General features: G+C 41.7%; 1 protein-coding gene across 1 annotated transcript in view; it reads right to left on the bottom strand.

Annotated features, from left to right (window-relative positions):
• The window catches only part of ASH1L (ASH1 like histone lysine methyltransferase), a 98887-nt gene that overhangs the window by 28309 nt on the left and 53807 nt on the right, over positions 1–16771 (bottom strand). Inside the window, exons 8-14 of the mRNA XM_042440786.1 lie at positions 14561–14634; positions 9386–9431; positions 9013–9121; positions 6777–6983; positions 6495–6641; positions 2294–2402; positions 593–754 (exon numbers count right to left, since the gene is read on the bottom strand). Of these exons, the coding sequence (XP_042296720.1) occupies positions 593–754; positions 2294–2402; positions 6495–6641; positions 6777–6983; positions 9013–9121; positions 9386–9431; positions 14561–14634 (854 nt within the window). The remainder of the gene's footprint in view (positions 1–592; positions 755–2293; positions 2403–6494; positions 6642–6776; positions 6984–9012; positions 9122–9385; positions 9432–14560; positions 14635–16771) is intronic.

Genomic DNA, 16771 nt, shown 5'->3' with positions numbered 1-16771 from the left:
TTGAGATGCAAATGGACTTTAAATTTCCTGAACTTTGAAAATCTCCCTATTGCTGCATGGCCAGAAGGAGGAGCAGCCTGCCTGCAAAAGATATTCTCCCCAGCATACCATCTTTACTAAAGACTGAAACAACATGTAGGCATCTGACTAACATCTCCAATTGGTTCCCCCCCCCTTTATTTGGTTTGTAACATCTTGCCTGATGAAGAAGCCCATGGAGTTTCGAAAGCTTGCAACAAGTGTATTGTGCATTTTGGTTAGCCAATAAAGGTATCACTGATAGTTTAATAGATGGTGTAATTGTTAATGGTTGATGCAAACAAAATATATTTAAAGGGTTCCTGGTAAAGAAAAGGTTAAGAATGAAGAACCATCTAGACTGTCTACTTTCTTGGAGAGTAATTTATCTAAGGTTTCAAACAAAATTATTTTCCAGCCTTGCCTCCTAAAACCTATTTTAAAAGGAAATGCCAAACTGAACCTGGACTTTCTACAATATTTGCGAAATATGTGTCTGAACCATGACCTGAACTAAACTAAAATGAAACTGTAAATATAGAATGAGGCAAGAGGCCTCCTGGTACTCACTCACCCGCTTCTTCAGCTTGTGCTTTGATTTCCTCTTCTCTTTGGACCGGCTTGGTCTTCTCTGTGCAGTCACCAGCTGACTGCTTTTGCTTGGAAGGCCATTCACTCGCTGGCTCTTGCCTCCAATGATCCCCCTGCACTTGTCAAATCCACATTTGCAGAGTTGCTGGGAAGACAAAAGATAGCTGTGCTCATCTTTAAACATGCTATTTTCTGCAAACCCTTAACAAACTCCCCTGCTTATGCCAACAAGATGGATATGCAATTTCCCCTGCATATTAAGGCAACAGTGACTCTCTTTCAGCTTGAGGGCTGAATTCAACATAAGCTTCCTTGGGTCCTATCTCAGGAGAAAGGTGAGTCATGAAAGAAAGAAAGAAAGAAAGAAAGAAGAAAAAAAAATGCCAGTTATCAGGGGCCAAATTTGAAGTGGGGGGAAAAAAGCAAAAGCATGGAACCAAAAATCTCAAGGCTCTCATTGCCAGTAACTATAAGAGGACTTTCAACTTTTTAGGATAGCAAAATACAGTGCCCCCAAGTCATATGTGGGTACGCTATATCCAGCTTTCAGCTTATGCTTAAAGCCGTGCGATGGAACTGGCAATGGCGTGTGCACCACGGTGTGCACACCACGTCACACTGCATGTACGAGCCCCATTATTTTCTATGGGGCTCAAGCATACACAGTGTTGGCCTTACGTGCCGGGGAGGGGGGGGTCCGGAATGGATCCCTTGTGTAAGGCAAGGGAGCACTGTAAAACAAAACAAAACAAATGTACAAAAGCTGAAAAACAACAATGTCATGGGGAAGGGATGTTGTGTTGCCTTCTGGAGAAGCCCAGAGAGCTGAATTAAGCCACAGGGTCTAAAATTCTCCATCCATGTATTAAGAGGCACTTGCCTGATTAGAGTGTTATGTGATAAATTTGATCCTCCCCCCACTTCTTTTTGGCCTCCCACTGGTTCTAGGGTTCATCTGTCTGTTTTGTGTGCCCAATATTTTGCAATGGGCTATCAGAGAGAATATATTTTAATTCAAACATGAAATATATTTTATTATATCTTTGTCAATTAATGAAATATTTTTACAGAAAGAATGTATTAATTTAATAGTTTTGAATACTGTATGTATTTCTCTCCTTTGGATAATGAATTAAAATTTAATTCAGAGGTTATGATAGCATTTTCATTGTTAGGCCATCCCTCCCAAACACACATACAATTTTGTGTCTGTTTTGATATTATGATATTTGTTGTTAGCAGCTGCTCCAGGCTTCTTTATAGAAGGAAAAGTGGGATGCCAGCAATTAAAGGAGGTGAAATGAAAACAAAATAAGGGTATGCAAACAGTTGCCCCTGCAGGCTGCCTTATATTAGTAGAATTCCTTTCAACTAGCGATTCAACAAAGTTAAAACCTGAGCTTAAAACATTTTCTCTGGAAAAGAGTTAAATGGAGGGGTACAAGAGTGGTGGCTACTCTATGCTGATTTCAAGGTTTCACATAAAATTCTGTCATCAGTGAGCAATTACTATAGTTTTTCCATAATGCATAAGGACTAGTTTTGACTTTTTCCCTCTGAAATTTAATTCCATCCAATAACTTATCCAGTAGTTCCACATGAAAGTAAGGATGACCTAGACCTGAGAATTCAAAACACAGAACTCTTCCCATGATTCCACTAGACCTGGGGCCACAATCCTTACCTGCTTCTCCACATTGAAGGAGTGGAAGTTGTAGTCGTAAGTAAGCTCAGTGCCAGCAGGCATATCCTTCAGTGCATACAGCCCAATCCTGTAGACCCCATTGACAGACCTGTGAACAGAAAGGTACAAAGGAGCACTAGTAACATTGGGAAGGATAGCATGGCATGATGGCAGTGTCAATACTGCCATGGGCTTACATACAGGAAGCGTAACAGGCTGAAACCTACATTTTTATTTGGGGCATCAGCACAGAAGCTGCAATTATGGTTTAGTTCACAACTGTTTGTCAGCTTGGCATGCAATTGGCCACTGGTGGAAAAAGAACAGTGAATTATAGCACCCTTTGATTTGATCCAGAATCATCTTTTCATGAGTTACAATGGTTAGAAATGGACTCTTAAAAATCAGGAGTCCTGATGAACCACCTCCCCTCCATACTACACTCTCCTGAGGTCACAGAATACTATCTGACACCAAAACAATACTGGGGGAAGCAAAGAAGAACTAGGCAGTCATTAGGAGAGTCTGGAAATTAATTCAGTCACCTTAAAACAAACACAAACACTGGCAGAATTGCATATGCTACTGCTTTATTATTATAGCAATAGCAAGTACATTTCTATACCACTTATTAGTCAACTAGCACTCCTTAAGCAGCTTACAGTGTGTAAGCCAATGGTCCCCAACAAGCTGGGTACTCATCTTACCAACCTACAAAAGGATGGAAGGTTGAGTAGACCTTGGAGCTCTGCAGGATTGAATTCACAACCTTGTGGCTACAGCACCGGCATTTAACCACTGTGCCACCAGAGCTTCTTTATGACTGCCACCACATTGTAATTGAGATTAGCCCAAGAACTTTTTTCTTATTTGTTTACTAGTCCCATATACAAGTGTGATTGTTGTTTCTCGTTCTCCCTCTTTGCCAGTTGTGGAATTGGTATTGATACTGCTTTTATTTTGGTGCCAAATTAAAACTGGGCGTTCATCTGAGCATTTTGGATCCACTCAGAGTATGGCTTGGTCTCCAATTTTTCCATTTATTGGTTCATGCTGTGTTTCAATTGTTAAACTGCCTTGCCCATTCTATATTGCCAGACTGCTACCCCCCCCCCCCCCTCAGCCTTCAGAGTCCTGTGTGGCTGCCACCCCGCGCAAGTCTGAAGGCTCCTCCACTTCCCCCTAGCCTACAGGGTCCTGCGTGGCAGATGCTATGCGGGCCTCTGAAGGCTTCTCTCTCCAGACCTTCAGGATCCTTCAGGCATCTGTCATGTGCACAGGACTCTGAAGACCCCCCAACAGCTACCACTACTGAGGGGGGGGCAGCAGTGCAGCCTCTGGAGGGTCTGTTTAGGGTCCAGTGCGGCTGCTGGGCAAGCAGGAAAGCACCCTTTCCTGATTGCCCAAAAGCTGTGCAGGTGTACCACTCCTCCGGGTGAAACGCCCCTCTGGGGTGTCACCCAGTGTAGTCCAATCTGCATCTCCTGCAACCCCTAGTTACACCACTGTTAAAATGCACTAACTAGTGTATGTAGCTGAAAAACAAAGCATCCCTTCTATAGACTTAAAATGTTACAAATAAAACATCAACTTAAGAGACATGATATTAAAGGAAAAGAGGATTTAGAAGGAAGAGAGAACAAATCTGTAAACCAGTTCTAGAGATTATATAGTTTATGTGATGATAACTAGCTGGAATGATATAGTCTAGATAGGGGACAGGATGTGGGGTAGGAGAGAAAGCAGAGGGACCTTGGAGTTCAGTCAGAGGGTGTTATTTTAATAAATTATGCACAACACATAAAACAGACAAAGTCAGGAAAGATTACTGATTTGGCTTACAATCTCTAGAACCCCCAGCTAGCATGGCCAGATTTGTAGGCAGATTCTGAGAGCTCTTGTCCAAAAAGTAACTTTTCCATTCTCAGGGCAGCTGCATCTTTCTGTCTATTAACCTAAAATTATTTATGTATTACCCCATCACAGCACATCCTTCATCCATTATTAATATACCATAAGTACGCAGAGCATATTTCTAAAAGCTATGGCAGGATATCTGTGACTTGGATCCTGACAGACAGCCACATGACAAATGTCCTCAAGACATTAGTGACTTTCAGCTTGCCAAAGTGTTCCCACTGAGACTCTCAAAGTGTGCTTTGTCTTCTATGGCAACTTTTGGACTGTTATGGTTTACAAAAGCAATTTTTGTTACATACATTTTGTTCAATTTAGGATTATGTATCAATATTTGTGACGATCAATGAAAGTTATATTACCTTACAAGTTTACAATGGAATAGTAACACAGAATTTGTAATGCAGTATTTATATTTTACCATTAGAAATGTTTATACATTATACATGTCTGTAGCTTTTTTTCTTTTTGCATTATTAGTTTAGGATAATGATGTACGAATAGTTGTGTTTGTTAAGGTTTTTTTCTTAATAATAAAATTTATTTTAAAAAAAAAGAAATCAATTTTACATGCTAAGATGCTCCAGATGCAGCTACTGGTGTTGATGGTGAATGAAGTTAAAAAAAGGGGCAGTACATGAAGATGAAGAATTTTGAATTTAGGGAGCTGGGTATGTTTATTCTGGGGAACAGAAGTTTATGAAGTGATTTGATAGCCATGTTTAAATATTTGAAGAGACGTCATATTGAGGATGAAGCAAGTTTGTTTTCTCCTGCTCCAGAGACTAGGGCACGGAGCAATGAATTCAAACTACATGAAAAGAGATTTCACCTAAACATTAGGACGAAATTCTTGACAGAGCTGTTTGACAATGGAATATGCTGCCTCAGACTGTATTGGAGTCTCCTTCTTCAAAGGTTTTTAAACAGAGGCTAGATGGTCATCTGTTGGGGACGCTTTGATTGTGGGTTCTGCACAATAGGAGGTTGGACTGGATGGACCTTGTAGTCTCTTCCAATGCTACCAAAATGGCAAAGCTAAGCAAAATCTAAAGCAATGACCAACAAAGTTCTTCATGATGATGATGCAGCAGCAGACAAAAAAGAACTAGCGTTTTAATGGGAATCCCCTTCTGTAAGTGGACTGGGCTACCGCCAAAAGGCTTCTGTTAAATTCTATTATGTTCTGAACAGTGCTCTGTGCAGGTGCAGAATAACCTATCTGTGTCAATAAAGGGTTGACATTTATTTTGTGCTATGATTTAAAAGAGAATTTTTATATGTACAAAATGCTATTTGAGTCCAAATAGATTATCTAAATTATACAAGGGGGTCAGAAATGTGATTTGGAAGTGTGAGTCAAAAGAAGGAACCTTATACCATATTGTGTGGACTTGTGACAAAGCAAAAAAAGTTGGAGGAAGATTCATGAGGCGACTGAGTAAATTCTCATGACAAAAACAGGACTTAAGCCAGAACTTTTCTTACTGTGATTGATGGAAAACCAGATATAGCAACAGCATGAAAACATTTTACAATATATAATTACAGCAGGCAAGATTGCTATTTGTTCAGAGGTGGGAAAAAGCAGAGATCCTTTCAACTGAAGACTGGATTAGGGAGCCCTGGTGGCATAGTAGTTAAATGCCTGTACTGCAGCCACAAGGTTGTGAGATTTTGAGTTTTATCATAGTGGCTCCAAGGTTCACTCAGCCTTGCATCCTTCTGTACGTCACTAAAATGAGTACCCAGTTTGTTGGGGGCAATTAGCTTACAGATTGTGAACCACTTAGGGAGTGCTTAGTTCACTGATAAGTGGAATAGAAATGTACTTGCTATTGCTATTGGACTGTGAAGTCAATTTGCTGAAATGGACAAGTGATCTATTTTAATCAAAGAAAAGCCAACAGACAATTTTTAAAGAGCGAGACTCTCTTTTGAAATTCCCATGTGAAAGAAGTGAGAAGATGACACATACAGATTTTAAAAATTAGGGCCTTTTTTGTTAGAAATGTAGACAATGTTTATAAATTAATTTGATTATAATTTAATCATACATTTAATGCCATAGACAAGCAAGCAAGAAGTCTTGGGGGTTGGATTTGATGGCCCTCCCAACTCTAAAATTCTATCTAGGAACAGTGCGTGCATCTGGAAGATTATGTCATGAGATTCCAGAAGTGTCTGCATCTGGACTCAAGATTATGCCATAAAATTTCAAAAATGAGATTTGGTTTATGCTGCTCCCATAGACTCACACAATAACTCATGTGGAAGTTCTTACCATTTCTGCATCTCACAGTTTGGATTGCAGCTGTGATTGATGAAGCGAGCCTCATTGCCCATGCGATAGCTGTCAATCACCATCCCACTGTCAAGGTTCAGGCAATAGTGATCGCTGTGGTTGTGGTACTGCTCAATCATTCGATTTCTGGAAAGCAATGGAGAGGGCTGTATGTGGTTAGTAAATCATTTCCTTCTAGCAAAAGCAAGCATAACATTGTCTCAAAAATATTCCTTGGATGCTTCTCTGCCCCCAGCTCTCCAAGTTCCACCAATCTCTTACCTGAACTCCTGTTCACTGACAACTTCTCCTAGGTACTCTATGATGAACTGCCCTGCTTTTAGGGACTCTTTAGTACGGATGCCCCAGCCTTTCTCTTCAGCCCGAAAGCGCTCCAAACACTGCACCCACTCGTGCCTCTGAATCCGCTGATTGCAACACTGCTCACCACAGGGGCAGGTATTGGGAGAGCACTCAGCAAAGATCATCCTGAATACAGAGGTATGAAACAGAAAGAAATTTAGCAATGCTCCTTTAATTTAAGATTGCCATTCCAGTGAAACCTACATGAGGCTTCTGTCACGCAATCATCCTGCCTCATTCACAGAATTTTACAATTGATACCAATAATTCCTGTCTTCTCCTTATAATCCCTCCTGTGGTTTCTCAATACTTTTTCAAGCCCGTTTTTTCTCCACAATTTTTTTTGAGGAAAAGATGCAATTAAGCTTATTGATAATGTTAGCAGCATATTGTTTGGAAGCATCCATATGATTTGTTTGTTTATTGATTTGTTCTGTCTAAGCACAATGGTGGATACACGGAGATTTCCCACCAGTATGCCTACATGAACACTAGGGGTAGACTGGGAGACAATGATTGGCCCAATGAGCCTGTTAACTTCACAGCTAAGTATGGCAATGTCCAGTGACATCATGTAGGGTGTGTGGGCAGTGCGGACAGCACTGAGTGACACCACAGAGGAGAGGTGCCAAGCAGTTGGTCTCTTCTCTTGCTGTAGAGAGTGGGGTGTGGGCCCCGCCACTTCTCTGCTGCTGTGGCTCTCAAGGGAGCCAAGCCAGCAGTGAAAGAGGGACAAGCACAGACTCCTCCCTCCTTCCCCACTAGCATGGTCCTCTGGCCCCAGTGAGACAAGGCAATGGGGCAGGGGAGACTGTACATACACACACACATCCTTCCCACCTTCCTCGGTGCTTTGGATAACTGATTTGGACAAGGCACTGGGAAAAGAGAATCTTAGAATCTTAAGAGTTGGAAGAGACTGCAAGGGCCATCCAGTCCAACGCCATTCTGCCATGCAGGAACTCTCAATCAAAGCATCCCCATTGACAGATGGCCATCCAGCCTCTGTTTAAAGACCTCTAAGGAAGGAGACACCACTACACTCCAAGGGATTTTGTTCCACTGTCGAACAGCCCTTACTATCAGGAAGAGGAGCGAGCGAGTGAGTGAGCGAGTGCACAAGCGCCATTCTCACATTCCTCGATGCTTTGGCTGGCTGGCTTGCTTCAGCTGGCCAAGGCACCAGGGAAAGAGAAGAAAACATGAGTGCGCTCCTCCTGCCTTTCCTGATTCTTTCATTGGCTTGCCTGAGCCAGCCACAGCAACAGAAAAAGAGGAGCAAGTGTGCAAGTACCGTTCCCATCTTCCTCAGTGGCTCACTTGCCTACCCCCTCCGCTGTCCTTGTGGGGAATGGGGCACCTAGTGGCCCCCCAGCACCCACAGTGGGTGACAACAATATTAGGAATGCAACCAGTTTCTAGGTAGGTTTAAATGTTCAGTACAATGAGTCTCTACTTTAATTTGAAGATGCTTTAAAGATGTAAACCACTGATTTCCAAACACCAGAAGAGGCAGGACCTTCCACTGCAAAAGCATTTTCCATTGTGACAAATGAAAGGAATGTGAGTGAAGTAAAAATAGCACACGTTTATGCAAGTCTGCAGAATTTTCAGTTTTTCTTGACTCTGAGTAACCAAATTTGGATTACCAAATAATCTGTACAACTGGTATTTAAACAGTCTAGAGTAGGACACACAGGTTTAGCTGAGTCCAATTCCTTCGTACTTCACTAGATACTGTTGTTATAGTGTTACTCAATTTAAACAAACAAACAAAGCTATCAACAATGTTTTTCAAATGCAATTAATTAAATTTTTATATCAAAGCAATAGTTTCTTCTGAAGAAGCTTACATTTAAGGTGATCCCTACATGACCTGCAGCAAAAACCAACTTAAAATGAGATTTATCCCTCCTCCCCCATGAAAGGGAAGGGGGAATGACATTTTAAAGGCTTTAAAAAGGCCTTAAAAGTTCTTTAAATCTTAGTATGACTTAGCTAGCTCCTGCTTTTTAGGCTTTTCAGTTATTTTTGCTTCAAAAATCTACTGTAGCAACCATGCAGGGTTCCATCAAATACATTTACTTAATCAAGTTTTCTTAAATCAATTAATCTGGTTGATTAAACAATCTGATGTGGCAGTTCTATGTTTTACCTGTTCAAACAGTCATCCAAGCAGCCTTTTTTGTTGTTCTCCTCTGGTTTCTTACAGTTACAAGTGGTAGCCTCATAACCAGAAAGAGGTTTCACATCCACATAAACATCTGCAAATGGAAACAAGGGAGAAAATATATTTCCCTTATCAATCAAAATCCTCCAGTTTGCTCCAAGATTATTCCAAGAGGATTTAAAAGCTCCTCCCTCCCCACCATCTCAGCCTATAGAAAAGGCAAAGGAAGACACCCAAAGAATGGGGCAACTGTCAAAGGGAGAAAAGAAAGTGCAATCAAGTGAAGATAGATGGCTGGCAGATTCCAAAGACTGAGAGATCCATAAAACCAGGACTATATAAACACATGGTTACTTACTAGAACGGATTTTTTTATAGAGCGGGACATCTGGTTTTTTATATAACTGAAAAGAAAAAGAATAAAGAAATTTTATTATATTGTAGCATGACAGCCATAGTGCAAAAAGAAAGCTGTTTGAGATTTTCCTTCCACAAGGGAAGAGTTCGTTTCTCCCCAAAAGATTAAGATATGATACAATTTGTACACTTAAAAAGTGTCAAACAAAGAAACATAGATGTGAAGTCGAAGGCTTTTATGGCCAGCATCCATAGTTTTTTGTGGGTTTTTTCGGGCTATGTGGCCATGTTCTAGAAGAGTTTATTCCTGATGTTTCGCCAGCATCTGTGGTGGCATCTTGAAGATGTCAGCCACAGATGCTGGCGAAACGTCAGGAATAAACTCTTCTAGAGCATGGCCACATAGCCCGAAAAACCCACAAAAAACTAAACATAGGTGTGTTGGATTAGATCCAAAGAATTACAAGAGGAAGCAGATAATGTCTTAGTACTATATTGTGAACCTATGTGCAAACAATGGTGAAAGACATCTCTTACACATATTGAGTGTGTGTGTGTGTTAAGAGCATGAGACCTGTAATGGAAAAAGATACAGACTGCAGCATATATACTTCAATGACCTATAAGAAGATATTTTGCACAAATGAAAGTGCTTCTGTCAATTTGGGTGTGGTGATCGATCTTTCTCATATAAAGTAAGCCAGCTTGGGGGGAAAAAGCCTAGAAAAGCTTATCATCAATCAGTCAATCCTATTAGCCTGCTTAGAGGCTAGCCACCCATGTTTCCATACTAGCAGATGAAGAGGGAAACCCTTTCATGTGTTGCCAGCATGGAATAGGGCTTTTTACTTAGGACATTTGTGGAAACAGAATGGAACAATCCAAACCCTTTTACCAGCATGTGCTGCTGGATGTGGAGGAAGAGATTTGAAGAGCAAAAATGGAATTATTCAATTTCTCCTTCACCATTTTTTTTTCATTCACTTGTATGAAATTCCTGTGTTTCTATGAGACTAACTGTTTAGTACCAGTCTACTTTATACTAGCAAAGGGCTCCTTTGCATATCAGTGCTTTTGTTAATCCTGGCCATACACCTGGCTCTCAGTAGTACCCTATATGAGGGAACAAACATGCTTTCTCAGCCTTGTGTCATCCATGCTGGGACATCAGGTGGTTCCCGACTATACCAAGCCTCCCCCTTGTTACTGTTCACATTAGAACATTTTTTTTCTTGAAACGTATCAGAAATTTGAAATGAGGAAAGCAATTACAGAATATCAGCATAACATTCTATAATTACTATAAAAATGGAGGAGATAAATTAAGAAGTACAGTACAGAAGAACTACAGAACTACAGTGGATTGGGAATAACAAATTGTTATGTGATGGTAATAACAAATTGTTCTCTATATAGGGAACGGCAAACTTGTGGAATATGAAAAATAGGTTCTTAACTATAACACAGAGCTTTCTAGTCTTCCAAAGGGTTGTATATCTATTACTGCCTTACAATAGCCCCAAATGGTAGGTCAGTATTACAACTGCTGTATTCTAGTCAGTGGGTGACTGAAATTGTGTGATGATAATGTCTTCTTTACAGCTGGACTTAGGAAGAGTTAACAAGGGAAGTCTCCTTAAAATACCTAGACTGGAGCAGCTCAAAGCTCCAGAGATTCTTTCAGATCAGCAGTGAGCAACCTGTGATTCTCTAGGTGCTGCTGGACCACATTTACCATCACCCCTAGCCAGCACAGCGAATGGTGAAGACATCTGGGATCAGCAGCCCCAATGTATCTGTAGGATCACATGTTGCCTACCTGCATGTCAGGTTGAGAGTCTAGACTAAACATGTATCAACTCTGCACCGTCCAACATTCTGGGGACAGTAACTGTAAAGTAGTGCAGATGACTGATATGTGTTTCATCATATTCTGTGCAAAAAAAAAGGGAAGGCTGGTTTTTCTGTGTCCACTTTGCTTGGGTAAGAGCTTAAAATTTTAAAGTGGGAGGTATTTCTTTTGGTCACTGGGAGGAGGAGGAGGAGCTAGAAGCCTCATTCTATATAACTGCTGGTAGACGCACATCTAATGGCACACAAATTTTTCTTTTCTTTTCACATTCATTTTTATTTTTTATAAAATAAAAGGAGGGTTTGGAGTACAGAGAAGGTCACCTGGGCACAGTGCTGGAGGACATCTCCTTCAATTTTACACTTTTCTGTTCACTACTCCCTTAAAGGGCTTGTAGGGACTTGCTCAGAGGAAGTGAGTCAGATACTTGCCTCTGGAAGGAGCTAGTAGCCAAGAGTGCTGTACATAACTAGAATCCCAGTTGACTGAGCTCGCTAACAGAGTTTAGGGACAAAGGCCAGGCCCACAAGGTTTCTTTACACTGGTGTTTAACAAGGGAAGCCCACAGTCTTGTTCAGTGTCTCCTTAAGACTTTTCAGTATGGACACTGAGAAACCTGCTGCAGTAACCTGCAACACTTGTGGGATGCTTGTCTTCTTGCCTATAGATGTGGGGAACTTCACCTGCACTAAGTGCAAGTTGGTGGCCCTCTTAGAAGAGAAAGTACAGCAGCTGGAGGCCCAGGTAGCTACACTTCAGCATCATAGGGAGCAAGAGGCTTTGGTGATCAGAACAGACCAGATGGTCCTGGATGGGAAACACACAGAGGAGGTTGCTGAGGAGGAGGAGGTCACTTCACATACTACTGAAGTAGACAGTTGGAGGAAAGTCACACACAGAAGTAGGGAAACCAGGGAATGTTCTGTTCTGTTTACTGGCCAAACCCAAAGGGTGCTCAACAATGGCTCCTTTTCATCTTGGAGAGAAGTGACCAGTGGGGTCCCACAGGCTCTGTTCTGGCCCAGTGCTATTCAACATCTTTATCAATAACTTGGATGACACCAAATTAAGAGGAAAAGGTAATACCCCAGAGAACAGGATGAACATTCAAAATTACCATAATATATTAGAAAGCTGGGGCAAAGCTAACAAAATGAATTTCAACAAGGAGAAATGTAAGGTACTGCACTTAAGGTGGGAAAATGAAATGCACAGATATAGGATGGGTGACAGCTGGCTGAATGAGACTATGTGTGAATGGGATCTAGGAGTCCAAGTAGACCACAAGTTGAACATGAGTCAACAGTGCAATGCGGCAACTAAAAAGGCCAATGCAATTTTAGGCTGCATCAACAGAAGTATAGTGTCTAGATCAAAAGTAGTAATAGTGTCACTATATTCTGCTCTGGTCAGGCCCCACCTGGAATATTGTGTCCAGTTCTGGGCACCACTATTTAAAAAGAATGTTGAGAAACTGGAGTGTGCCCAAAGGAGAGTGACTAAAATTGTGAAAGGTCTGGAAAGCATGCCCTATGAGGAATGACTTAGGGATCTGGGGATGTTTAGCCTGGAGAAGAGAAGGTTAAGGGGTGATATGATAGCCTTGTTTAAATACTTGAAAGGATGTCATATTGAGGAGGGAGCTAACTTGTTTTCTGCTGCTCCACAGACTTGGGCCCAGAGCAATGGATTCAAGCTACAGGAAGAGATTCCATCTCAACATTAGGAGGAACTTCCTGACACTAAGGGCTGTTCGACAGTGAAACAAACTCCCTCGGAGTGTAGTGGAGTCTCCTTCCTTAGCAGTCTTTAAGCAGAGGCTTGATGGCCATCTGTCGGGGATGCTTTGATTGAGATTTCCTGCATGGTAGGGGGTTGGACTGGATGGTCTCTATGATTCTATATGAAACTGTATAGTAATTAATCTGATCATTGGATAGAGTATCTACATTGCCTGGTAGTAGCTTGCAGAGACGAATTCCTAGTCATGTAGTTTGACATCTTTTATGTGGAGACAACATTGGTAATGCTGAGTGGAAGCTTTTGCATTCAAAGCACTGATCCATGCTCAGCTTTTTGCTGCTTATCAAGCTACCTTATGAGTCAAGCCACTGGTTTATTTAATACCATATGGTCTTCTCTAACCCACTGTTTCTCAACATCCATATGTTGTACTTCAACACCTAAAATTCCTTGCCATGCTGAAGCCAAAAACATCTGGGAAGACCAAAGTTTTGAGAACCAGTACAAGCTGAAAACACATCTGTAGGGACTCTTAAGCAGGGAGGTCTTTCTAGCCCTGCTAACCCAAATTCTTTAAGGCTGCAAAAGGGGCGGATATCCACTGAGGTGGATAAGGCTGTAATCTATGACATATGGAGGGCATCAGGTTGAGAAAAGCTGCTTCAAATTAAGATGCTGGAAGACAGAGCACTGGATAGTCTGCATGCAAATCCCATGCTCGACTACTGGCCATGGCCTCTCTAAAGTATAAAAGGGGCCAAGGCAGTAGCCAGAAACAGGTACAAATGACAGGACCCAGCTGGATTTGAGAAAGGTTAAGGGTGTGTGTGTGTGTGTGTGTGTTTCTCCTTAAAATACACATTTTTAAAAGGCAGGGGTTGCTTTCTCATGCAGAGCAAGAACTGAATTTGCACCCTGCTAGGCAAACCCAGCTGCAAAATATCTGCTATAAACTTTCTGTTCAGAGGAGAAGGAAGAAGGACACCACCCTATTTTTAACGGACAAATGAAAGCTCTGTAGAGAGAGGGCAGGAAGGACTGTTCAATACATTCCTCTTCATCTGCGAACCTCAGCTTCTAAATGGAAATATATACACATACACATACAGAAAAAAAAATAATGAAAACCTCCACTCTATTTGGGACTGAGTCCAAGAAAAATAAAGGTCTGAAATTTTTCAGTGCTGTTGGCAGAACATCTGAATTCTCCAGAGGCGTGTCGAAAAAACAAGCTCCCTGCAGAAGTCAAGCACTATCAGAATAAGAGTCGCCAGCAGGATTTGGGGAGGATGCTTTGGGAGGCAAACCTCTGCTCTTTTATACCAGAGGACATTTTTGGGGGGGGGGGGGGCAGAGAAGTAATGGAATCTATCTGCAACAAATATATATTCAAGGATTATGTTTTTTAGAAAACAAAACAACCCTTCCTCCCTCCGATGCTGCCACCAGCAGAAGATGCCGTGATGCAAAGCTAGTATCAGTGCAGCCATAGCAAAAGACATTCAATTCTTCCTAGGTATCTTGGAAAGCAACCTTGGCACCTTGAGACATTCTTATGGGGGGGGAAAAAAGAGCCCCCACCTGATTATGTTTCCACTGCCAGAGAATGTCATACGGCAACTGGAAGTCAATTCGCTTCTGGCGTAGGTATTTTCCTGAAAGAGGGTAGAAAAACAAAGACATACTGAAGTAATATATTCTCCCTCTCTCTTTCACATGCTCCCTCCCTCTCCTTCCCTTCCCGCTCCTCCTCTCTCTCTCTCTCTCTCTCTCTCTCACACACACACACAACCTGGATGGCTGAGGCAGAAACTCCAAAAGTTCTCCCCACATATTATTAAGAAACACAGTGCACAATCAATGAATGCATGGAGATCCCTACAACACAAGCAGGACAAAAACCTCAATGGAGATTATTTTGCTGCTGCTAATGGATTTGAAATTTTATTGCCTGTGTTTTGCTCCCCACTGTCCCCAGTTCCTCCATTTCAAAGAAGGAGAGTGGCCTCTGCGTATATTGACATCTCTCCAGAGTCCAGAGCATCTTAACTGACAAGAGAAGACAAAATGTAGGTCTGTGATTCTATCACCACCATTTTTCTTCTCTTGTACTATTTTTAACATCTTTTCCTGATGAAGAAGCCAGTGAAGTTTTGAAAGCTTGCAATGAGGTATTTTGTGTATTTGAGCAACAGAATTAGCATTTATATTTCTATACCGCTTATCAGTGAACTCAGCACTTTGTAAGCGGTTTACAATCTGTAATCCAATTGCACCCAACCAACTGGGCAGTCATTTTGCTGACCTACAAAAGGTTGAGATGGAAGGCTGAGTCAACCTTGGAGTCCTAGGATTGAACTCAAACTTGTGGCTGCAGGGCTGGCATTTAACCACCAAGGCTCCCATTTTAGTTGGTCCAAGAAAGGTATCCCTGTTTTGTGGATTTGGGATCTTGTTGAAAAAAGCTAAGAGGAGCTCAAACCACAGATTCATTTATTCCAACAGACTACCTGCTCCCCACAGAGGCCTATCAGATACCTCTAGAAAACACAGACATAAGATGCAAGAGAAATAGCTATTATGTTTTGGTCCTTGGTACCTAATATTTAAGGATATACTGTCTTTGAATAGGGAACTTTCATATTCATGATGGCTAATAGGGTTGAAAGAGGTTACAGGGTGGGATGGCGAGAATCAGAACTGCCAGAAGTTGCCTGTCAGCATGGAAAGCATCCATGCTGGTTGGAGGATTCTGGGGCTTATAATTCATAATTTTAAAAAAGAGTATTTATGTGTGTTTAATGCACATGATCCTTTGTGTTAAAGAATTACGTGCGTTAAACAAAAGCATCATGCATTTCCACAGGGTTGTTTTTCTTCCTAAGGCCCAACCATGACTTTTTGCAGAGTCTACAAGGGGTGCTAGACTATCAAACTCAGGTGCCCAAAACACTTCTAAGCCTGGCAATATCCAGAGTTTTCCTAGAACACTTAAGCCACACTGATGTCAGTGCTGGGCCACTGGCAGTCTACTGTTGGATTTGCTCCCTAGGTGAACCCTCCTGAGGGTGATGACTAGAACTGTGCCCCTGAAATGAAACCTGGTGATATGAAGAAAAGTTGACCAGCAAGGAAGAAGGCCTGATACCTAGTTATTCATAACAAGCATAGGTTTCATACTGCTTACATGCCCTTATTCAATTTTGTGCAGTCCCTGAAGAGGGCACTTAAAACTGCATCAGTGTTGTCCTGTGCTCCTAAGCTCTTCCCAGGAGATCTTTGATTCCAGGGTTTGGTCGCCTGCCACGATCAGCAGCCTGCCAAGTCCCACATTCTGATCGGGATTCTGAATATATTCACTGGAAGGCTCACCAAAGCATTATCTTGAGCATTTTCCAGTGAAGAGTACATTTTGACTGCAAAAAGTTGCAGCTTTTTGGTAAGAAGACTTACATAAGCTCTAAGATTCATGCCTCTAAATACCCTAAAGATACCAGATCCTGTCTAATCTTGGAACCTGGGTCAGCTCTGATAGGACTTGGATGAGTGACCACCAATGAATACCAGGTGCTGTAGGCTACATTTCAGAGAAAGGAACTGGCAAAACTACCTCTACAGGGTCAGCATAAATCAACAGGCAATCTGAAGGTGTACACTCACAAATAATTAGTTGCGTCCAAGAGTTGTTTTCTCCTCTCTATTGTGATGCCATGAGAAGGTAAACAACAGAAATGAATGAAGATAAAAGAGTGATAGGCAGAATACCTGGCCTTGGTGTCATTCAGTTATGTT

Source organism: Sceloporus undulatus, chromosome 9 (genome assembly GCF_019175285.1).
Source record: "Sceloporus undulatus isolate JIND9_A2432 ecotype Alabama chromosome 9, SceUnd_v1.1, whole genome shotgun sequence".
Classification (NCBI taxonomy): Eukaryota; Metazoa; Chordata; class Lepidosauria; order Squamata; family Phrynosomatidae; genus Sceloporus; species Sceloporus undulatus.
The sequence above is the reverse complement of the archived record's forward strand: the minus strand, read 5'-3'. Positions and strand labels throughout refer to the sequence as shown.